This window comes from Camelus dromedarius, chromosome 5, assembly GCF_036321535.1.
Source record: "Camelus dromedarius isolate mCamDro1 chromosome 5, mCamDro1.pat, whole genome shotgun sequence".
In the NCBI taxonomy this organism is placed as follows: Eukaryota; Metazoa; Chordata; class Mammalia; order Artiodactyla; family Camelidae; genus Camelus; species Camelus dromedarius.
The window spans coordinates 69,815,402-69,840,510 of NC_087440.1; the positions used below are offsets into that span (position 1 = coordinate 69,815,402).

Below are 25,109 nucleotides of genomic sequence, written 5' to 3' on the forward strand. Positions count from 1 at the left end.
CTTTGTGCAGCAAGAACAAACCCGTGAAGAAAGTCTAAGCCTCAGCTTCCCCATATGCAAAATAAGGGTATTTAAGTTATTGTGAAGGTCAAAGAAGGTAATACAAGGGTTCTTAGCTTTAAGTTCACAGACACCCAGACGGTCCACGGATGGGCTTCAGAGTCCACGAGTCTCGTAACTGCATGACAAATGTTGTATGTGTACCCATTTATTAAAGAATCGTCCCTGGATCTCCAAAAGATTAAGAACCACAAGAATGCATAGCAGGTACTCAAAAAATGAAAGCTATCTTTCCCTTCTTGTTCTCTAAAACTCTCCCTTTTCCATTAAGGATGACACCCCTGGCTTCACAATAAATGTTATTTCCCAACATTTTCCCTGCTTGGCAACTAGTAACATATGCAAGCTTATGCCTCAATTTTCTAGACAGTGTCTAAACAAATTCCTCAAAAGCTTCTCCATCCCCCGCTTCACCGAGACGAGTACACGGTATTCACTCGGTGAGAATCAAGAGAATCGTCCACCTGGCTGCACGAAGCACCATGCCGTCTAGAAGAACCAAGTAGGAACCGGAGCCTCGGGGTAGCACAACAGAGACCTGACGCCCCAGCGCTGAAGGATAAGGAGAAGGTGTTTCCCCAGACTACTGGGCAACCCAGAATCCCGTCCCCTCTACCCTTGTTCTCCCTCTCTCTGGAACTCCCGTGCAGGCAGTTCCTCTGGACTCTGCCCCGTGCTGGAATGGAGGAGAGAAATGTTACCTGAGCAGGGGTGTGCAGCGCAGCGAAGTCCCAGCTCTGCTGCCCAGACAGGCAAGGGCAGCACCAGCAGAAAACCTGCCCTCGACCCCCCGACCGAGAGACCCCGGTACAGATCCTGGCCAGGGCTGGAAACCGGCTTGGGGCTTTTCCGTTTTCTAAAGCGGCTTCCGCTTCCGGGCTAGCCTTTGCCGGAAGCAGTATACGGCTGACGCAAAAGTGTCGTGCCGCTGGTAATTCCGGAAGAAACAAGAGTGCGGCGTGAACATGGTGAGAAAGCGGGGTCCGAGAAGAGAGTTGTCACACCACATTTGGGACGGAGATTGAGGGGGTAGTACACCTTGGTCACATTTCCTCCACATTCCCCTTGCGTATTTTTATTCCGGTCTCAGCTCTTAAACTACTCGGAGTGGTGCCTGTTGAGGTCCAGCGAATGGGGAGAACCCTGGTTGGGACAGAGACTAAGAGGAGCTGAGTATTCGAGGGAAGAAGGGAAGGGAGTGGACGAAAGGAAAGGAACTTAAGAAGATGTAATTTCCAACTTTTTTTAACTCTAAAATTTCTGTTTCAAGGGGAAGCAAAAGAAAGCCCGGAAATATGCGACCATGAAGCGAATGCTTAGTCTCAGAGATCAGAGACTGTGAGTGTCTGGAATCAACTGGGTTCATAGATTTTCCAGAGATATAGGAGTCACAAGGGGATAAGTAGTGAGATTTTTTGCTGTTATTTTGTGTTTACTTTTAATATTATTGTATCTTGGATTTATATAGCGAAGTATAACACTCATTTAGCTGCTGAGCAAGCACACTGGTGAGTGGGATGGGAATTCATCATGCTAAGTGTTCAGTTTGTGCCACTGTTTTTATATATTACATCTTCCATATCACATTTAAGCCTCCTAATAGTTCTGTGAGGTGTGTAGGATTATCTTTATGTTCTTGCCATTACATTTCTGTATTCCCCAGGAAAAAAAAAATTGTTAACATTGTTAAAGGATCGCGAGGTCAGAAACCATGATTGTGTTTTGTCTCCAGCACCTGACACTCGAGTATTTATGAAAGAAATAATGGGAAAACACCTAGATGTCTCCATTTTGTAAGTCTTATAAGATTTATGGCTGTGGAAGAAAAGAAGTAGAATAATAGTCCCTATTATAAAGAGAACCTAAACAGCTTGCCTGCTTCAGTGGAGAATGAATTGAGTTATTAAATAAGGAGTGGCCTTCATTGTGTTTAAGAGTCTCAGAACAAAGGAATCGTCCTTAGAGCCTTCAGTCATTAAATTGTATTCTCAGCCTTGAGTATGTATTTATCATGTAATTTTTAAGAAATTTGCCCCACTAATAATATTTTATTTCTTTTTGGGGAGGGGGAGGTAATTAGGTTTACTTATTTATTTATTCTTGGAGGAAGTACTGGGGGTTGAACCCAGGACCTTGTGCATGCTAAGCATGCACTCCACCACTTGAGCTATACCCACCGCCCTTATTTCTAATTAAGGTTAAATTTTGCATATGTATTGTTACATTTTAGCCCTTTATAAGAGGCATGTAGGGGAACCATTTCCCCTCTGTTATTGAAGCATCTGAGTCTTCAGACGATAAATGTCAGCCTATTTACCCACTACTTGGAAATGGATTTTTATCCTTGATATAAGGAAGAAATAATAATATAAACAACATTTATTTACCCATTAACAATCTTTATGGATTATCAGCTAAAGATGTTTAAGTGTAATTATGTTTACTGATTAATTATGTTAATTCCAGGCTACTTCTCACACAGGCATTTGTGCTCAAAAAGTGTATGCCGATATTAACGTAATGAAGTCACCAAGTAGAATTTCTTCTGTAAACCAAAAAAAAAAGGAAAGAAATAAACTGTAATTTTGAATAAGATTATAACTGCTATGGTTTTTTTCCCCCTTGCATTTAATTTACTTTTTTTTTTTTTTGTAGTAAAGAAAAGGATAGATTAAAACCGAAAAAGAAAGAAAAGAAAGATCCCAGTGCCCTCAAGGAAAGAGAAGTGTGAGTAATCAAAAATTTCAAGTTTTCCTTTAAAACTAGAAGAGACATTCTAAAACCATAGACCTCTTAGAAATTCAGGCTTTCCCTGAACTGATTTGCTCAGTCATTTGTAAGTCACTATGCCGAGTGATATTGATAAACATAGAACAATTCCAGTGGTTTCAAGGTTTTTTGATTTCATGGAGCAGTAAAATTTCCTGTAAAATCCTGAGGATTAAGTCTAGGATTTTTTTTTTTTTTTTTTTTGCCAAAAATCTGTCAAAAGATGTAATTGCCATTGTTTAACACACTATCATTTCATCAGAGAGAATGTATCAAAAAGTAGTAAGGACATATTTTCAGAATAAAGGTTATGCTTTTTAAGTAAATACATTTAACTTTATGAAACATCATCATATTTTTCTAATTTTTCTCATTTTGCCCTAAATTGGTGATGGATATATCATCACAGGATTTATTGGGATTTATTTCTAATGAACAAGGAAAAAGGAGCAAACAGTTCCAAGCAGAGACTTCTTTTGTTTGTTTATATCAAAATATCAATGTAGATATTTATTTCTTTTTCCTTCAGCCCTCAACACCCTTCCTGCTTATTCTTCCAATATAACACACAGCTGGGCCCACCTTACCACATCCTGGTTGATACCAACTTTATCAACTTTTCCATTAAAGCCAAACTGGACTTAGTGCAGTCAATGATGGACTGTCTGTATGCCAAGTGTGAGTATTGTACTTTTCCATTACTGTGACATTTGTACAGAATAGTCATAATCATCCAAAATAGAAAAAGAGGGGAATGGGATTTTAGTTAACTGAATTGCTAGCCATTTAATTTGCTCACCATAGTGATGACTGGTTTTTTCTGGTTTTGTTTTTTTTTTAGCAGTGACCATTTTTAACGAATTGAAATATGATGCAAACTTGACTAGGAATAATTAAACTTTCACAATTCAGAAAACACTTAGCAGATTTTTGACCATCATTATAGACATCAATTCTGAATATAGGAGGGAACTTTTCTGTTTTAAGATTTTGGATTTTAAAATTCTGGATAAATGAAAATTCGTTTCTTTTCTCACTATGTATATATGTTTTTACATTAAGGAAGAAACAGTCTTCATTCTACTACAGTGCAGAAAAGCTAAATAAGACATTTTGCTATTTACAAACACAGGACCAGAAGTGATGATGGTCAACTATTCCTAAATTTATTTAGTTTGGCTTTTATGTGTCCACAAAGGATCTGAGATAGTTTATTTACATATAGGTGTGCAGTTTACCATTAATAGATTTCCCTTGTATATTTGGGTGTTCCCTCTTTCAAATGATCTTCTCTTACTGCCATGAGGAGGAAAAAGAAAATTTAGACCATGTACAAGGGAATAACTTCCTAATAGTGACATCTGGTGCATTTTGTGGTGGGATGGGTTTATATTCATGTATTTTCCAGTTGCCTAATTAAAGGTACAAATAAAAATTAGAATTATACTTTGCCATAAAGAATAAGTTACTGGAATAAATGGAAAAAATTTGCACCTTCTTTAATATTTAAAAGGTACTACATAATAAACATTTATAGAGTGGTAGTAATATAAATGTTGTTTACTGATTTATTAAAATTAGCAAGATAAGGTATGTGGTAAGTGAGATAAAGTCTTTAAATGCCTAAAATTAATCAATACAAAAGTAACTGAGTAATTTTATTATATGAAGATATAATAAAGTGAGAAAGACAGCTAATAGGGTGAAATCATCATCTCTAAGGATCAGAATTGGTGGAGTGGGAAAAAATCAGGGGACGATTGTTTTTCATATATGCCTTTCCGTATTTCTTTTAAAAGCTATGTACATGTAGTACTTTAATTTTCTAGAAAATCTCTTAGAAACAGTAAAGAGTAGTCTGGAGTTGGAGCACTACCATGTCTGTAAGGGTAGGCTAGGGTGGCCTGTATTAGGGAAGACACCAAACCTGGTAGACTTTTTGTATTCCCATGGTGTTTCTTATAGATGTCTTAGCCGCTTCTTCAGAAATGCTTTGGCTTATATGTAAATGATGTGGGTGGAGGGTTCAAGCATGGCACCTTGGAGGTGAATTGTTTCTCTGACTCTGTAGTTCCGCCATTGCTATCTAAATGGTGATTGTTTAGGATAGCTTGAGTCCTATAGTTAGGTTTTCTCTAGGTATGGTTACCTTAGAGTACAGCTATAATCCATATGGCTAAATGCTCTCACTGTGCCTTTTCTAAAAACAAGCTAATTAATGAAAATTCTGTGCAACGTAGTACTTCATAGCAGAGGTTGAAGAAACATTCAAGTACAGTACAAATTCAGTTACCTAGGACATTCCTTAACTGTTTTAAGCTCTGCTTATTTAATTTTTCTTCAGTTGCCTTTACATATAAAGGGAGGCCTTTACCTTCCTCTTGCCTTGGAGATTCCCTTTGATCTTTTCTTAGTCCCTAGTTTCTTCCATTTCCATCTGATATTCCTACAAGGGAGGATAGTTAGCCGCCCATCAGCTTTCTTTTCTGCCCATGAGTCTTCTTCCCTGTTCTTTGTAGTGATCTTCCTGGGCCTGCTTCCCCACTCTAGGTGTAAGCCCTTGCTTGTTTCAGTGCTACATGGCTCTGAAATTGATCCTCCTAAGACGCATATTGCCCTCTGAGTCCATAACTATTTGCTTCTCCTGACTTTCCTCCATTTTACAACTGCTTTTGCTTCTGGGCATGGTGTTTTAAAGTTTCTTAACCTTACTTGCTTTCAAAAGTGTTAATGTACTTCTAAAAAACAAATGGCTTTCCTCTGACACGGGCAGTTTTTAAAAAATTCATATACAATTTCTGTTGGGTAGAGGTTATTTTTGTTTATTAACGAGAGTGGATCATACATTATTCTTATTGTCATGCTTTTTTCTTTAACAGTTTTGAGGTATAATTTACATGCTATTCATTTCACTCATTTAAAGTATACAATTTGGTGGCTTTTAGTGTATTCATAGTGAACCATTAATTTGCTTTCTGTCTCTATAGATTTACCTATTCCCGGACATTTCATTAAAATGGTATCTTTATTACCAAATGATATTTCATTGTATGGCTGGATCACATCTTAGTTATCCATTTCTCCTTGCTTTTTACATTGAACAAATACATCTTGAATGTTACACTGTATCAATATACATAGATGGATTTATTCTTTTTTAAATTACATAGTATTCTATGATTTATTTTTTTAATTTTCATTTATTTATTTAGTAGGGGGAGGTAATCAGGTTTATTTATTTATTCATTTATTTCCTTAATGGAAGTACTGGGGATTGAACTCAGGACCTCATGCATGCTAGGCATACACTCTACCATGGAGCTGTGCCCTCCCTCCAGTATTCTGTTGTTTAAATATATCATTTTTAAAGACCAACATCCTAATAGACATTGGGTTATTTCCAGTTTTTACGCTATTACAAACAAGGCTGTAGTGAATATTTTTGTGAATGTGTCTTTGTGTTAGGGTGGAGTATTAGTTTAGGATACATTTTGTAAAAGCTGTATTGCAATATCAAGGGGGTACTTTTTTTTTTTAATTTTAATAGGTATTGCAAAATTGCCCTCAAATAACTTCACGAGTTTATACACCTACTAAGTTAGTGTGAGAATACCTATTTCCTCAATATTGGTTATTTTCATCTGTTTAGTTTTTGCCACGCTAATAGATAGAAAATGAAATCTTGTTTTAATTTATATCTCTTTAATTAGGAAATTGAGCATTTTTATGTTGATTGACCATTTGTATGTCTTCTTTTGTGAAATGAAATGTAGCCAGGTGGTTAACAACCCACTCTGTAGCCTGACAGTCTCAGTTCAAACCTTGGCTTCACCATTTGCTCTCTGGTTACTTCATTGTACCTCAGGTTCCTCATCTATAAAATGGGAATAGTAATAACAATGCTACCTGATAGGAATTGTTATGAAGATTAAATGAGATAATCCTTGTAAAGTGCTTAGCACAGTGTCTGGTAAATAACACACAATTCCAAGCTATTATTATAAGGTTCTTTACATATTAAGGAAATTAACCCTTTGACAGATATGTAGAAATATTTTTCCAGATTATTTTCATTTTACTTTAATATGACTTTTTATTTGATAGTTGTCAAATAGAACTTTTATATTTTTATGTGATCAAATTTACATTCTCTGGTTAATTTCGTGGTTTCTTTTGGATCACATTTAAATTTTTTTTCATCTAGAATTTATTTTAATATGTAAAGATTGACAGGGATCCAGCTTAATTTTGTCCCCAGATACGTTTATGAGAGATACTTTATGGAATCTTGATGTGGGGTTGGAACAGTTCCCTAGTTTCTTTTTTTTTTCACATTTTGTTATTGAGTAATAGTTATTTTACAATGTTGTGTCAAATTCTAGGGTAGAGCAACAATTTTTCAGTCATACATGAACATATATATATTCATTGTCACATTTTTTTTCACTATGAGCTACCACAAGTTCTTGTATATTTTTCCCTGTGCTATACAGTATAATCTTGTTTATCTATTCTGCATTTTAAAATCCCAGTCTGTCCCTTCCCACCCCCTGCCACCTTGGCAACCACAAGTTTGTATTCTATGAGTCTGTTTCTGTTTTGTATTTATTTTATTTTATTTATTTTTTTTAGATTCCTCGTATGAGCGATCTCATATGATATTTTTCTTTCTCTTTCTGGCTTACTTCACTTAGAATGACATTCTCCAGGAGCATCCATGTTACTGCAAATGGCATTATGTTGTCAGTTTTTATGGCTGAATAGTATTCCATTGTATAAATATACCACATCTTCTTTATTCAGTCATCTGTTGATGGACATCTAGGCTGCTTCCATGTCTTGGCTGTTGTAAATAGTGCTGCTGTGAACATTGGGGTGCAGGTGTCATTTTGAAGTAGGGTTCCTTCTGGATATATGCCCAGGAGCGGGATTCCTGGGTCATATGGTAAGTCTATTCCTAGTCTTTTGAGGAATCGCCATACTGTTTTCCACAGTGGCTTTCCTTGCTTCCTCTCCCACTCTTAATGATTTAGATGTCTTCTTTTACAATTTTGTGTTTATTCTTTTTGTAATTCATGGCAGTTATCTCCTTCCCAGTTACGAGTTTCTCATTTTTATAGCATCCTGCTTCTTTTCTATTTAGAGTAGACCTGTCAATATTTCTTTTAGCATGGGTTTAGTGTTGCTAAACTCTTTTAGTGTTTGCTTGTCTGTGAAGTTCTTTATCTCTCCTTCTATTCGATAGCGTTGCTGGATAGAGTATCCTAGGCTGCATCTTTTTTTCATTCAGGACTTTGAATGTATCTTGCCACTCCCTTCTGGCCTGTACTGTTTGTGTATAGAAATCAGCTGAGAGCCTTATGGGGTTTCCCTTGTAACTCACTCTTCGTTTTTCTCTTGCTGCCTTTAGGATCATTTCCTTATCCTTGACTCTGGCCATCTTGATTATGATATGTCTTGGTGTGAGTCTGTTTGGGTTCTTCCTGTTTGGGACCCTCTGAGCCTCCTGTACTTGGATATCTGATTCCTTTAGGTTTGGGAAGTTTTCAGTCATGATTTCTTCAAATACCTTTTCAATCCCCATTGTTCTTTCTTCCCCTTCTGGAACCCCTATTATGCATAGATTGGCACGCTTTATATTATCCCATAGGTCCCTTACATTGTTTTCATTGTTTTTTATTTGTTTTTCTCTCAGCTGTTCTGATTGGGTGCTTTCTGTTGTCCTGTCTTCTAGGTCACTTTTTGTTCCTCTGCATTATCTAGCCTGCTTTGTAGAGCATTTAGGTCAGCTCTCATCTCAGCAAATGAGTTTACTAATTCTACTTGGTTCTTTATAGCTTCTATTTCATTTTTGACATATTTTATACCTCTAAACACTATTTCTTTTAGTTCCTTCAGTACTTTGATCACTCCTTTTTTGAAATCTTGATCTAGTAGGCCATCAATGTCTATTTCCTTGATCGTGCTTTCAGGGAATTTCTCTTGATCTTTTAATTGGGAGTGGTTCCTCTGCTTCTTCATATTGCTCATATCTCTCTGACACTGGCTTAAGGAGTATCAGTTATCTAGTTATCCTGGAGACTGTGTGCTCTTAATGATTTTATCGAGAGGTCTTTGTGTCTTCTCCCTGTTTCGCGAACTCAGCTTGCTGTTTCCAGAGGCCTTCTGTTGACGCCCTCATCTATACTGCTTCCAGTGGCTGTCGGCTAGCAGATCGTGCCCCCTCCTAACACTGGGTCAGGAGCTGAGCTCTTACCCGGTGGGCGGGCAGGTCACTCTCCCTCCCAATGCCGCTGTGCTCAGGCAAGGCAGATGGGCAGATCGCGCCCCCTCCCAGCACAGGAGGAGATGACGGCTGTGGCTGAGCCCTGCTTCTCTTGTCGTGAGATGTGCTAGTAATGGCGGCGCAGGTCTGAGGAGACAAAGGCTACAGCGCCCCTCCACCCAGGGCACACCAGCCGTGTTGCTTTGCTTTTTTCGCAATTTATGGGGGACCGAGGTGGTTCTGCTCCATATCCCCTCCCAGCCATGGCGCGCAGCACCCTGCATTCCCCTGGGGCTGCCTCAGTGCAGCCGCCCCAGTCCTCCACCCGGCTCAGGCAGCCTGTCCCGGCCCCCAGCTGCTGACTCACGTCTCAGGCTGGGTGTCGCGGGGACCCTTTGTGCATGGTTAACTCAGTTCTGTCGGTCAAGAGGTGCTCGGGGCAGATTTGAGCCTCGGAGGCTCCCCCTCCGTCCTGCTGGTCTCTCTGTTGGAGAGGGGAGACCCAAAGAACAAGCGCCAGTCCTCCTTTGCCGCTCCCTCTCCGCGGGATAGGTCCCGCACTGTTTTGCTTTTTCTTCTTTCTTTTTTCCTTTTCTGCTACCAGATTTTTGGCGTCTTTGTCCTTTGAAGAGGGCGATGTTCTGTCAGAGTTCCGCAGGTGCTTTGGTTGGCTGAGTACGTCTATAGATGTAAGTTTTGGTGTATTTGTGGGAGAGGGTGAGGTGAGCTACAAGCATCCTTCTACTCTGCCATCTTGCTTCTCTCCCCTAGTTTCTTTATAAATAAGGATTTTATTCTCTTCTAGCTCTTATCAGTTATTGTACTGTGCTTTTTTTCTGTTATTCCAGCAGTCTCATGAGTCTTTTAAAGACTCTCAACAGAATATAATTCAGAGAGAGTAAAATCAGTTCCTCTACAAATTCTGTTACTAATATATTTCTTTTCCTGGCAGGTATCCCTTGCATAACTGACTGTGTAATGGCTGAAATTGAGAAGTTGGGGCAGAAGTATCGAGTGGCTCTAAGGTAGGAAGGAGTGGGTTTACATTTGTCCTAGATTGGTATACTGAAGATTCTTTTGACCCTCCTTCATCTGTTTGCCATCCAAATGTTTCTTGGCTGGTTAGTTTAAATAAAAATCATACATAGCTTGTTAACTTTTTATGATTAAGGAAGCAAACATTTAAAGGTTAGAGATTTCCAAGCTGAAGCCTTTTGAACTAAATTACTTAGTCATAGTGGTCTTATGGGCCTCCTTTTAAGTTCCTTGAGATTTTTCGATAAGAAAGTATCTTTTCGTTTGTTATGTAGTATCTTCTTTGGAATCCCACACTTTAAAGATTCACATTCTAAGTTTCGAGTTTATTCCAGAAAGTGTCTTTGAGTTTACTGTAGTCATTCTTGAAGTGTGGTTCATGGACCTCCTCACCCCTTCCCCACCAGGAGTCTCAGAGACCTTTGCAGGGACTTTGCAAAACTGTTTTCACAATAATACCAAGATATTGCCTTTGTCACTGTGCTGACACTTGTACTGATGGCAAAAATGCCAGTGCCTTGGTATAAATCAAGGCAGTGGATCCAAGTAATGTTAGTGGTCTTTATAGTCTTCACTACCACCCCTGGCAGTTAAGAAAAAGAAATACACTAGTCACTTAAGAATATCCTTGATGGAGCAGTAAAATTTGTTAACTGTTAAATCTCAACCCTGGAGTACATACATATCAGTGTTCCTTGTGGTGAAAAGTGAAGGACACATAAAGCATTTCTGCTGATGGTTGCTCTCTAACCCTATTGTGGGAATCATTTCATGAGGTGTGTTAGTCAAATCATTATGCTGTACACTTTAAACTTACACTGTGCTGTATGCCAATTATATCTCAATAAAACTGGAAGAAGGGGAAGAAAGCACCTCTGCTGCATACCAAAGGATTAAAGTGGTTACAATGAAAAGTATTTGTGTGCTATTTGAGTCGTGAGCTGAACCAGCTGCTTTTTCATGAAATACCATTTTTATGTGAAGAACAACTGACAAACACTGATTTTTTCAGACTTTGGTATTTAGCAGATATTTTCTCCAACATTAATGCAGCGAGCCTGTCACTTAAAGGAAAACAACTTACTGTATGACTTACGATGGATAAAAACAGAATTTTCAAGTGAAAAATTAGAGTGTTGGAAAATTCCAAGCTTATCACACTCCCAATATTAAAGACCTTTCTGTTGAAAACAGTGATGGTATCAATGCGTATGATATTTTTATGTTGTATAATGAAATGTGTCAATATTTGAAATATCTGTGTAGCTCAGTGAATCAGTATTTTCCAAATGATCAATGCATGATATTACAAAATCACACATAGGTAAAAGACCCTTTCAAAGTCCAACATATACCAGTGGATTTGTGTGTTGGGGGATGGCCTTTAGGTACCAGAAATGTGATTCCATTTATAGGAAATTCAAGAAAAGGCAAAACTATAGTAATAGAATACAGATCAATGGTTGCCTGGATCTGAGGATGGAAAAAGGAAATTAACTGTAAAGGGATGTAGGGAACCTTTTGTAGTGACAGAAGTCTTCTATATTGGTTGTGGAAGTAGTGACATGGACAAATAAATTTGTCAAAACTCATCAAATTTTACATTTGTAATCAGTACATTTTATTATATTTATTTATGCCTAATAAAGCTAATTTTAAGGCAAAAGAAAACAGTGGGAAAGTGATAAATTATGAAAATATTGATTATTCCTGGGGAAAGAAATAAAATTAATCCTTATTCACTTCTTTCACAAAAATTGATTCCAGGTAGATTGTCTGAACCTGTATAGAAAACATAGAGACTATCTTAGTGATTTGGGGGAGGGCAGGAATTTCTTAAGGCCAAACCATAATGGAAAACTAATAAATTTATCTATACTGAAAATGTATAGTTCTGTATAACAAAAGACAGCAAAAACAAAGTGAAAAGCTGTAGAGATTGGGAAGATATTATTAGTAACACATAGTGAACAAAGGGTATATTTTCAAGATACATAAAAAACTACAAATCCATAAAAAGAAGACAAAATCCACAATAGTATATCATTTCAGAAACAGCAGATTGGCAAGAAATAAAGTCTGCTTGACAGTGCCAACAATAATTGAGACTGGGGAGCAATGGGAATTCTCATACTCAACTGCTAAGGATGTAAATTGGGCAGTCACCTTGGAGAGTAATTTGATAATATCTGGTGAAAATGAGGTTGTCTACACTCTTATGACACTGTATCTTTCAACCTGGAGATGGTGAATCTATAGGATATGACATCAGTTTAATGGGTCACATCCAGCTTCTTTTATTAATAAAACAGTATAAACTATATATACAGTTTGCATGCATTGCATGTAGCAAAGGTCGAGTATTATGTCACAGAACTTTTTTCACTTTTATTTGTGTGTGTATATGTACATGTATGTGCTTACTGTATGCAAGAAAATGTATTTCATACTGTGGGTTTTGGTGGAAAAAAAAAAAAAAGCCTGCCATAGAGAAGCTCACATACATATACTGGAAACAAATATTGGAATTTTCTTATCTGGATAGTAGCAAAAAATTGCAGGCAGCCAAAAGATCCATTAGGAAGATAATGGGTAAATTGTGGAATGTTCACAAATAAAATACTCTACAGCAGTGACGATGAGTGAAGTAGAACTATGTGCGTCAATATGCATAAATCTCAAAAAAAATGTGAAACAAAACAAGAGCATATGTAGATCATTCTGTTTATCTAAAGTTTAAAAACATGCAAATTAAAACTACATTTTTTACAGGTGTATATATAATGTGATCTTACATACATAGTAAAGTGTATCTGGGACTGATAAATCCCAAATTTAGGGTAATAGTTACTTGGGGGGAGGTAAAAAGAGATTAGGATTGAGGAGGGGGCTTCATTTTTTTTATGTGTAATGTTTCAGTTCTTTAACTAGATGGTGGGTACAAGGTATTCATCATTCCTTATAATTTTTTGTATACTTGAAATATTTCAAATAAAAAGGGGAAGGAGGCAATTATTTTTAAAATAATAATAAAAATAGAGAGTAGGAGGGGAGAAGATAGAGGCACCAATTAGAAGCACCAAGTTTGGCTGTGAAGAGAAGTAGAAATGGGATGTTAACGGTGTGGGTTGGGGTGGTGGAATAACAAGTAAAGGGATTTTTTTTTTTTTCTTTTTTAAGATGGGGAAGATACTAGAGCATGTTAGTTTCTGAGAGTGAGCTAATAGAAGGAGATCAGTGATTTCAGGAGTGAAAGAGATAACCCAAAGACCAAAGGCCTACACTATTGCCTGCCTAGTTTCTCAGCAGCCAGCATGGCTTCCATCTAGTGTATCCTCCTCACCACAGCTACTTACTCTTCCTAAGACAGAGCTTTGCTCATGTCTCTGTCACTGAGAAATCTTTATTGTCTCCCATCACTTATGTCTCAGAGCTTATACTTCTCAGCCTGGATTGGAAACTCTTCCCAATCCATCCTCAACCTGCCTTTTAACCCTGTTACACTCTCTTCTGCACTAACACTCTTCCCCCCGCCGGAAACATGGGCTCACTTTTCCCGGAACACCATTGAACCATTTTGCAGATGGTGCCTTGTTTGGAATGTGCCTGCCTTCACTTTGCTTGGATCATTCTTCATTTTATTTTATCTCCGTGTAATTTTTTTCTAAATATACCCAGCCCACATGGACCTAGTTCTGAACTGCTGCAATAGGAGTATTTTTGTTGCACTTGATACCTACATGCTGCCCTGTATTATTCATTCTGTGACTCATTGTCATTGTGTAATAGAAAGAGCATGACTCTGGGAATCACAGATTTGTATTTTTTCTTTCTCAAATTTGCATGAAAATGGTACATGTTTGATTTTTTTATGGTAAATAATATAAATATATACATATAATAAGAAGTGAAAGTCCCCCTTCATGGTACATTTTGTCCAGTCTCCTACCCTAAGAATGACAACTGATAAGGGTTAATACATATTTTTCCAAAACTTTTTTTGAACAAATGGAAATCTGGAGAAAGAGAATGAGATTTTAATTTTCTTAATTGAATCATATCTCATGTATCGTGTGTGTGTGTGTATATATATATAAAACCTGCTTTGTTTATTCAATTTATTGCATGTCCTTCCATGTTGGTACATACATACAGTTCTACCTCATTTTTTTTAATAGGATAGGGGCACCAAAATGTATTTAACTTTTATCTTGTTGACGGATATTCAAATTATCTCCAGTTTTCCACTGTTATAAACTGTGTTGTAGTGATCATCCTTGAGCCTATATTCTTGTACGTTTGTGTAAGACAACTTCCTAAAAGTGAAATGGTTAGGTTAAAATTGATTTGGTTTTGAATCCTGGCTTATCCCAGCTGTGTAACTTTGCACAAATTAATCAATCTCTCTGAATCTGCTGCTTCATCTGTAAAATGGAAGTACAATAATACAGAGTTTTGTGACGAGTCCATGACATAAGTCACACCAGCTGTCAGTAAGCTTTACTACCCTTCTCTTATTATCTTTTCAATTAGAAGATAAGCTTCAGGAAGAGAGGAGTGCCTTAAAATCTCTGCATAGATCACATTACTCTTATTTAACTGATTGAGACTTGTAAAGTTACCGAATTGCGTGGATGTTTTCATTAATCCACTTTTATAACCCTACAGGATCGCCAAGGATCCGAGATTTGAACGATTACCATGCACACACAAAGGAACTTATGCAGATGACTGCTTAGTACAGAGGGTAACTCAGGTATCATCACTTTTTAATATTTACTTTGTGCTTAAAAAAAAAGATAAACTATTATTTCCTGAATGTTAATGTAAGTATCTGGGAATACAAATGGTAAAAAGAAATTATGTAGAATCCCTTCATGGGATGTGCAGGTGCCCTCGTTTACTTAAGAAAATGGATTGGAAATGTATACTATAACCATAATGGAAAGATAATGGGCTTGGGGAGGACAAGGGTTTCAAATCTTAGTACCTGCATTTATTGGGTTTGTAATATGGAGCATTCACTGAATCTCTGTTCCACAAATCTTCTCTATAAAATGGTGAGTATAGACAAAATAATATATCAGATTCCACCTCCCTGTGAATCTAAAATAAAATTCTATTTCCATTTACTTCCTGTGTAGGAATTCTGTTCCTCTCCACCATGCCTAACCCAGAAGTATTTCTCAGTTACATCTGAGTCTTCCAGGGTGCGGTCTTACATGTACCTTAGAATAAGTAGGTTTTTAATTCTTCTCTTCTGACTTCCTTGTCAAACACTACAAGAACTGCTGCTTATTGCCCTTATAAGAGCCTCTCTCTGCTTAGGATAATCATCTTCATCTGGTGACCACACTGCCATCCCATTAGCCAGTTCATCCCATGTGTGGGGTCAGCATTTCCCTTAATTTCCCACAGCACCGCTGACACCAATCTTTACAAAACTCAACGAGGTAGGGGTGGTTATAGTTCAGTGGTAGAGTACATGCTTAGCATGCATGAGGTCCTGGGTTCAGTCCCCAGTACCTTCATTAAAAATAAGAAGAAGAATAAAATTAAAAAAAAAACTCAGTGAGGGATTTGGGTACGATGTAAGTAGAGTACAATACAAATTAGTTCCCATCAGCTAAATGTTAGTGCTTTCAGAGCTGTTTGACTCAGACTTATCCTGGAGATTCTCCTATTCTGGCTTCAGGGCCAAGGAGGTATCCTGCCTCCACCACTAGGAGGGCTCAGGGTAGGCCCAGGCCCCAGAGATCCCTGCTGTGCCACCTGATCTAAGGTGCTTACTCTGCCTTTGCATAGAGTCCCTTAGGGCATTTTCTTAAAACCAAGAAATTGTCTGTCCCAGATGTGAAAATCCCTTCCACTTACGAGACAAAAAAACAATTTGCAGCTTTTAAATAGGTTTTTCTATCTTTCCCTCTCAAGATTCTTAGAGCTACATTCATCCCAGGCAACTTACTGTGTCTTATAAATAAAATTTCTAGATCATAGTAGCTACTTAAGAAATTGTTATAGACTTTCCTTTCCTATTTGCTGTGAAAATGCATAGTTCTTCAGATTAACCAGTGGTTGTACCATTATCCAGTATCACTCAGTGAGCTCTATGTGAACACTCGGTGTCTTTTATAGCACAAATGTTACATTGTGGCCACAGTTGACCGGGACCTTAAAAGAAGAATCCGGAAGATCCCTGGAGTTCCCATCATGTACATTTCTAACCATAGGTGAGAACTTTCTCTTAGGGAAGTGATTAAAAGTATATAGTTCATATGGTGGCGGGGAAGGGGTTAGGTATAGCTCAGTGGTAGATTGTGTGCTTAGCATGCATGAGATCTTGGATTCAATCCCCAGTACCTCCATGTAAAAAAGAAAAAAGTATATAGTTGATATTAATTAAAAATGAGGTCAAGTTATAGAAGAATTTGAAAAAGATTGTTGTATCAAATGTTTGCATAGTTTTATTTGAAGAAATGAGACAGAATAACAAGAACAAGGGCAAAAGATAAAACTGGGATTTAGGAATGAGGCAGGCATCCACAATGTTACATTAAGATCACTAGAAGAAATAGATGTGTGGCTTTAAATACAAAGCAGTGATTTAAATCAAGCCAATCTTTTTGGCCAGAAATATCCTTTTTTTAAAACCTAGTTTATGTGATTAGCACCTCATCTGGGAAACTAGAAGTTTCTTTAAAAAATACAAAAGCTGCTTTTATCCTTCTTAGATGTTCCTGTATCAGTCCTCAGACTATTATTGCCCAGCTTTTCAGCCTGGGGCAAACACAACATAGGAGAAATATGGGCGAGGGGATTGGGCTTACCTGGACTCAGTGCCTGGCTCCCCAACTTGTTAACTTTCTGACTTTCGAGAATATAGATAATACAGTCAGCATTTTGCCGTAAATCGTTCATTATGATGTCCCTTTAAAATGTTCCCAGTGCAAAAGGAATTCGCAGCAGGAGGTGAGAGTAATCAGTACAGGAAGGGTTTTTAGGTGGGTTCTTACCAGTGTTAATTTTTTGTCCTGATCAGGTACAACATTGAGCGGATGCCAGATGATTACGGAGCCCCTCGGTTCTAATTCTTAAAAGACAAAGTTCCTCTGCCTTCCTTCGACCAACTTTCTCTTTTGCCAGTTCACTAAACATGCTATAGCATGAATTCCACTCATTTGCTCTGTAATGAGCTGAGTGTGGTTAAATACACTCACTTTTTAATGTTGTTTTGAAAATGATATTTTGTGTCATTTTAAAATTTGTTACATCTTTTTGTAAATCAGATGATTGCTCACATAATTTGGTGGTCATTTTATATTGATTTACTCAACAAGTGTTATTAAGGTCATACTAGGTACTTAATAAGATATGGTCCTGTCCTCAAGATACTCATATTATGATGGAAAAGAGAAAAATGTAGATGAATAAATATGGAAAGATAATGATGGTAGGATGCAAATATGAGGGGGTAGACATATACAGGAGGAAAGAATGATTTCTTTCTACTTGTTCAGGATAAGGAGGAAGAAAGGCTAGAGGTGGTTATGTTTGAGTTAATCTTTAAACAGTGAATAGGTGCTTGCCCAGTAAATGAGCTTAAGAAAATGAGGCAAGTAAATAAATAAATATTTAAAAAATAAATAAAGCAAAAAAAAATGAGGTATATGAAGCATATGAACAAAAGTGTGGAGATGTGGATATTACATGGAATGAATGTTCTTGGCCTGTTTAGACAGCTGCTAGAAGGTTTTATAACTAGAACATGGGGGAAAGGGGTCTGTACCCAAATCCGAGACTCCAGAGTTAGGAGGTGGGAGGGAGAGGGCCTTATATGACATGCCAAAGGGTTAGGACTTGATCCTGAGGTCAATAGGGAGTTTGAGATTGTTGTTTTCTTATTTCTGGTATCTGCCCCCTGGTGGATGAGGCTGGACTAAAGGCTTATGCAAGTTTCCTGGCAGGAAGAATCAGTACCTGCTCACTGCTGGGTGAAGCTTGGTCCTGGATCTCTGGTGGGCAAGGCCATGTCTAGAGGTGTTTGTGACTCAGGAATTCTACTGATGGATGGGGCTGTGTTCCCATCCAGTATCTTGTTTGGCCTGAAGCTTCCCAGCCTGTAAGCCTATAGGCTGTTTGGTGGGGCTAGGTCTTGGTGCTAATGATCCAATCAAGATGTCAACCTCCAAGAAAGCTCATGTAGATGAACACTCCTGGAATGTCCACCACCAGCTTTTATGTCCCTTGGGTGAGCCACAGCCGTTGCCTACCTCTCCAGGAGATCCCAAGTTGCTTGAATCCACAGATGCAATACCTTTGGTTATGTAGGGCTGATTGCATTGTCAAATGATTTTTCTACAAAGGTATCAAGACTAACCATGGGTAAAGGACAGTCTCTTCAAGAAATGATACTGAGAAAACTGGATATCCACATGCAAAAGAATGAAGTTAGCTAGACCCTTACCTTACACCGTATACAAAAATGGACTCAAAGTGGATTATAGTCCTACACATATGACCTAAAACTATAAAACTAGAAGAAAACTTAGGGAGAAAACTTCAGGACATTGGATTTAGCAATGATTTATTGGATGTGACACCCAAAGCATAGACAAAAAAAGCAAAACTAGATTAATGGGCCTACAACAAACTTCAAAGCTTTTGTACATCAAGGGAAACAATCCATAGAGTGAAAAGGCAATCTATGGAAATGGAGAAAATATTTGGAAATCTTATATGTGATTAGGGATTAATATCCAGCACTTAAAAGCAACTTCTGCAACTCAACAACAAAAAACAAATAACCTGAATTTTTAAATGGGCAAAAGTCTTGAACAGACAATTCTCTGAAGAAGATATACAAATAACCAACAAGCATATGAAAAAGATGCTCAACATTACTAATCATGAGGGAAATTCAAATAAAAAACAATGAGATATCACCTTACTCCCATTAGGATGGCCACTATCAAAAGAAAAGCATATGAACAAGTGTAGGCGAGGATATGGCCAGCATCCTATTATTTGGAACACTGTGCATTTTTGGTAGGGTGTAAAATGGTACAGCTGCTATGGAAAACAGTACTTTTTGAGATGGTCCCTCAAAAAATTAAATACAGAATTACCCTATGATCTAGCAATCTTACATCTGTGTATATGTACAATAGAATTCAAAGCAGAATCTCAGAGAGATTTGCACACCCATGTTTGCAGTATTATTCACAACAACCAAAAGGTAGAAGCAACCCAAATATCCACTTAAAAATGATAAAGATGGCAAATATAATGTGATGTGCTTTTTTACTACAATAAAAAACATGAGATCAGAGCAATGCACAGAGAGAAATGAAAGCTTAACTATCAAAAGGAAGTCACACCTCTATTAGGAATTACTTTTTCATTTGCTATAGTCCTGTGGAGCTCGTGGACACAAGCCCTGTTGGCTTTCAGAGCTAAGTATTTTAGGGACCTGTCCCTGGTGTGAGAACCTTCAAAGTTGGGGCACTTTTAGATGTGGGTCCAAACATTTTGCTCCTCAGGGAGAAGCTGGGAGTTGGGGGTTCCCTCCCAGCTGTATGGTGCTGTGTTGAGGGTGAGGTTTTTGATGAGAGTGTATCTCAGCCTTTCCTACCCACTGTGAGGTATTTTTTCATTCACTCAGTGTGCAGAAGTCACTCGGCTAGTTTCTGGATTTCTCTCAGAGGAAATTGCTCTGTGTGTGGCTGTAGATTCTGTGTGTCTGTGGGAGGAAGTGCAGGGGGCTTTTATGTCACCAACTTGGTCCCTCTTCATAATAAGGAAATTTTTTAATTATAGGAAAATCCAAGGAAGTGCTCAAAAGTTGATGGGGATTTGCCAAAAGAAACAGGAACCAGCTGGAAAAGGCTCATGTTAGCCAAATTTGAGACAATTTAAGGATCAAAATTAATAATGATGGTAGTGAATTATCACATGTTTATTTTTTATTGATATATATATTTGATATATAACTGTAAATTTATAGTGTGTACATGTTGATACACACTGATTTTTAATTTTAAGAAATCCATATGTCCATAAGATATTAAGAATAAACATGTCCATAAGATAGTAAGAATAAACAAAATGGGAGAGATGGAGAGCTTTTTTTGTATGGGAATATTACAACTGCTAAATGTAGAGGAATGATAGAAATACAAAATCATTTACAGTGACCATTGTAATAACTGACTCGGGCAAGGATCATCAGTGGTTGGCAGAATCGTTGGTGAAAAGCTGTAGGGAACAAGATGTTTTCAGAGCCTCATTCCTCCACAGACTATTATATATACCTTTACAACAGAGAAATATGGCAAACACTGCCTTAACCAAATGATCAAACTTGGTATCACTATTGATAGGACAAACTGACATAATGTACATCATGGTGTGAGGTATAGAAGGAGACATTACTTATTTGTATTTTTGTCCCCCCAAATTAAAAAAAAATGTTTTACATAAATCTAATTATGAGGAAACTGTCAAATCCAAAATTGAGGGACATCCTGCAAAATGATTCGCTTGGATTCTTAAAAAATGTCAGTGTCATGAAAGAAAAATAAAGGCTGGAGAACTGTTTTATATCAAAGGAGACTAACTAGACATGACAACTAAATACCATGTGTGAGCTTGATTGGACTCTGAATTTAAAAAAAATTAGAAACTATAAAGGATATTATTGGGACAACTGAGGAAATTTAAATAATGGGCTGATTGTTAAATAACATAATTATACTTATGTTAAACTTCCTTAGCACGAATGTTGTAGTTGCTGGTAAGAATACCCACATTCCTAGGAAATACATGCTGAATGTTTAGGTGTGAAGGATCACAGTATCTTAAAGTAACTGTTTAATGGTTTGGGGAAAAACAGATAGGTAGGTAGGTAGATAGATAGCTGGATGAAAGAGCGGGAAGGAGAGAGAGAATGTAGCAAAATATTAACAAATATGCCTAGATGAAGAGTATAGGGTGTTTGTTTACACATTCTTACAACTTTTCCATAGGTTTGGTATTTTTCAAAATAAAAAATTTGGTGAAAAAAATAAGATCAGTGAGACATACAGTAGAAAGAAAAGATAACTAACAGAGTAGCGTCAAGAGATGGAATCTAGAGCATAAAGGCCAGGATTAACTTGGGACAGAAGAGCCACTCTGAAACTGGTGGATAGGAGGCAGAGGAGGCTGCAAGTAAAGATTAGTGTGTAGATATGTGAGCAGATATTGAAGGAGTTTGTGCCTACCAGTCTCAACAATCTTTGTGATGTTGTAACCAAGGCCATTTATTGAGGAACAAGGCTTGGGGTAGTGGTGAAGGATTGAAATAGTTACTGTAGTGAATGGGAGAGGCCAGTGACATATAAAATGATGGCAAAGTAACATTGAAAACCCAGGCGGGATCGAAGAACCTGAGTGAGTTAGTGGCACCTGTTGTGTCATGTAATTTCTTCAGAACCATTTAACAAAAGAAAGCAGATAGGTGGAATGAGCTGTAGTTGGGAATTTACATGGCAAGCACAACAGTAGAGCAAAGAGTTGATGATGAATGCAAGAAAGATTGAAATGATATAACCTAGGTTCCAGAACTAGTAGAAAAGAATTGATAGGAAAGTGAAATCATGAGTGGAGTGTCAAACTGGGGAAAGGGAGTCAAGGGACAGGAGGTTCAAGAAGGTTGATTAACAGATATATTAAAAATTAGGAAGTGAGAGAGCTATAGAAATAAAAGATTGAGATAGGTAATTAGAACAAGATATCAGAAATAGTACTATTCCTGCAAATATAAGGGCTAATGTTGCATTTTGGGTACCAATTGTGGATAAAGATTTTGAAAATGACATGATGAGAGAACTTTGAGCCTAAATTGTTCAGTGATTCATCCATCTGTGTACTGAACAGAAACCAAGCATTAATAGCACACCCAAAGGCCAATTGCCTTCCATATAAATTGCCAAATTGGTACTTCATAATTAACGAACTTGAATCCTGTTAACTGAGTCAAAGGCAGGGCATCTTACCCACAAACATGTTATCTATAAATTGGCAGGGAGCTCATAAGATGGACTGTCCTAAGGAAATAGATCCTCTCTTTAAGGAATTTAGATCTCAAGACATGGATTGTTGAACAGCTATAGCAAGAGTAGAAACCATACACAAAGAAAAGCTGGGGTGCACCTGACACAAGAGTACCAAGATGGCAGAGTCCTAATCAAGAACTTACTAATGCTGAGACAGTGACAGCTAGGTCTACATTGAGACCTAAGGGCAGCCAGTTCCTAAACTATATTCCAATCCCTCTGTGACCTACGTATGCAGCCCTTCTTCAAAGGGCCAAGTGGGGTTCCTGCATTTCCAAGGGGCCCAACTGTGTTTCTGAGATTCCTGTTACTGTATGTATCCTTAGAATGCATCTCCAGGTTTCAGTTAGGATGCTTCTAGTGCAAGTAGCAGAAATCCTAACTCAGTCTATCTTAAACAGTAAGGAAATGCATCTCAAATAACGGAATTCAAAGGTAGTGCAGCTCTATGCACAGCATAATCAGGGCTGAAGCTCTATCTCTCTCAGTTTGACATTCCCCCTTTGATGACTTGTCATCAAAGCCCCCAGTTGGCTGTAAACAGCAGTTGGAACAACATGCCCCTTCTTCATATCTATTGGTGATAAAGAGGGTCTCTTCCCCAAACCATGTAATATAAATCCTTCTCTTCAGCATGATTGTGCCAACTTTGGGCAGATGCCAATCTTTGGCCTAAGAAATGCCACGTGCTGATTATGTTAAGACAGAATATCTGAACCAATAAAAGGCAAAGGGATATCACTGTGATTGACTGAAACTACTCAGGATCTACTCTTGGAGCTGGAGATGGTCAGCTTTTTCTCAGTGACATGGGATATGTAAAGAGAGATGTGGACACTTGAACAAAATTGGGATTTTATCAAGATGGAAGAAGGAAGGAAACGAATGTCCTGAAGGGAAACAGTAGTATTCACTACACCTCATTCTCAAACACTCAAACCTGTTGTTTGAGGTGGAACTATACAAGTTGGAGCTATGTTTCAGTCTAGAAAAATTGTCTGAACAGTAGTTTTCCTGAAGTAACCCACTTTAATATTTCTTAATTCTCCTTTAATTTTCCCATGTAAAATATATAATACTTCATACATTTAAAGGTAGACATTTATGTTAATATTTAACTATATATGTGTATTTAAATGTATACTTTTGATTGTATTAAATACTGTATAATGTATGCAGATCTATAAAAAATTACATATAGAGTATACATGAGTATAAATATACATAGAGTATATTTGAGCTATAAGGAATATTACTAAAATGAACACCCTTACACCGATAACCTGATTAAAGAAAAGAATATTATCCATAATTTTGAAACTTTCTGTCTAATCCTCTCTGATTACATTCCTTCTCTCAACAACACCCCTCCTCTGAGGTAACCACTCTCCTGGATTTTGTGTCTGTCATCCTCTTGGTTTTCATTATAGTTTCACCCATTACTTGTATACCTTAACAATATGTTTGTAATGTGTATGCTTTTGAGCTGCCTATAAATGAAAACATGCTGTATATAGTCTTTTAGTAGTAAAATACACAAAACATAAAACTTATCATTTTAACCATTTTTAACTGTATAGTTCAGTGGCATTAAGTACATTCACATTGCCATGCAACCATCACTACCATCCAACTCCAATTTTTTTTTATTTTCTAAAACTGAAACTCTGTACTCATCAAACAATAACTTCTAATTCCTCCCTACCTCCAATCTCCATCATCATGATTCCATTTCTTGTCTCCATGAATTTGACCACTCTAGGTACCTTTTGTAAGTAGAATCATACAGTATTTGTCCTTTTTGACTAGCTTATTTCACTTGGCTTAATGTTCGAGAGTCATCCATGTTGTAACATGTATCAGAATTTCTTTCCTTTTAAAGTTGAATAATATTCCATTGTATGTATACGCAACATTTTGTTTAGCCAGTCATCTGTTGATGGGCACTTGGGTTACTTCCACCTTTTGGCCATTGTGAATAATGCTGCTGTGAACACAGGTGTACAAGAATCTGTTCAAGTTTCTGCTTTGAATTCTTTGGGGTGTATATCCGGCATATATAGTCTTTTCCAAGTGTCGCTTTTTTCTGAGTTATGTTTGTGAGATTCATCCATGTTAGTTTTAGATTTAGTTCACTCACCTTAATTGCTGTATGATTTTGAAATATTTAAACAATTTGTTTATCCATGCTCATATAGATGATCATTTAAATTGTTTCCAATTTTTACTGTTAAAACAGGGCTTTGTTCTTTTACATACCTCTTTGTATAAATGTATAAAAATATCTTTAGTCCAAGATACATACTTAGAAGTAAAATTATGTTGTAAGGCATTGTATATCTTCAGTTGCATCAGATATTCTCAAATTACTATTTAAGTACTGTACACATTTGTACTCCCATCAATAGCATAAGAGAGTTTCTGTTGCTCTACAGCCTCCTTAGAACTTGTCATTGTCATTGTGACAGATACCGCTGGTTGTCCCAGCATCCACTCTGCCCTTCTTCCCTTAATAATAGATCTTATGAGGTTTTTGGAGGGTTGCCCAAGTAGAAACTTTATTTCCCAGCCTTCCCTGCAGTTAGGCATGGACTACCAATTAATTTGTAACCAATAGGATGTAACTGAAAGTGGTAAGTATGTATTCTGGCTTATGATCGTAAAAGGCATCCTCCCTAAAAGGTGTGTTCCCCTAACCCATTCTGCCTCCCCACTGGCTAGATGCAGATTTGATGGCAGGAACCAGAGCAGCCACTTTAAACCCAGAAATGGATGCTTTATGTTGAAGATGACAACTTTGGACTATTTACCTCTAAATTGTTCTATGAGTGAAAATGAACTTTTATTTAACCCACTATATTTTAGTGTCTCATTGCTACAGCAGC

The 25,109-nt window shown here is 37.4% G+C and overlaps 2 protein-coding genes across 5 annotated transcripts in view; one reads left to right on the top strand and one right to left on the bottom strand.

The window, feature by feature from the left end:
• Positions 1 to 912, bottom strand: part of AREL1 (apoptosis resistant E3 ubiquitin protein ligase 1) — a 38,938-nt gene extending 38,026 nt beyond the window's left edge. For all 3 annotated transcript variants that reach the window (XM_010976500.3, XM_010976502.3, XM_031454047.2), the window contains exon 1: positions 762 to 912. The gene's annotated coding sequence lies outside the window, so the exon portion shown is untranslated. The remainder of the gene's footprint in view (positions 1 to 761) is intronic.
• Positions 913 to 970: 58 nt separating this feature from the next.
• FCF1 (FCF1 rRNA-processing protein) lies at positions 971 to 24,238 on the top strand. Of its 2 annotated transcripts, none has more exons than XM_010976499.3 (8): positions 971 to 1,028; positions 1,331 to 1,398; positions 2,716 to 2,787; positions 3,359 to 3,507; positions 10,047 to 10,119; positions 14,798 to 14,885; positions 16,265 to 16,359; positions 17,169 to 24,238. In XM_010976499.3, the coding sequence occupies exons 1-8, from the start codon at positions 1,026 to 1,028 to the stop codon at positions 17,215 to 17,217; spliced, it is 597 nt and encodes a 198-aa protein (XP_010974801.1). In that variant the 5' UTR covers positions 971 to 1,025; the 3' UTR covers positions 17,218 to 24,238. The 2 variants fall into 2 exon arrangements, with proteins under 2 accessions (XP_010974801.1, XP_031309914.1); XM_031454054.2 differs by lacking the exon at positions 971 to 1,028 and adding an exon at positions 1,793 to 1,853.
• Positions 24,239 to 25,109: the final 871 nt, after the last annotated feature.

Bases quoted from the DNA above. Each gene is read 5' to 3' on its own strand.
- FCF1 (XM_010976499.3), top strand. The intron at 1,399-2,715 runs GTGAGTGTCTGG...TTTTTTTTGTAG, and splicing joins AGTCTCAGAGATCAGAGACT to TAAAGAAAAGGATAGATTAA. The intron at 2,788-3,358 runs GTGAGTAATCAA...TTTTTCCTTCAG, and splicing joins GCCCTCAAGGAAAGAGAAGT to CCCTCAACACCCTTCCTGCT.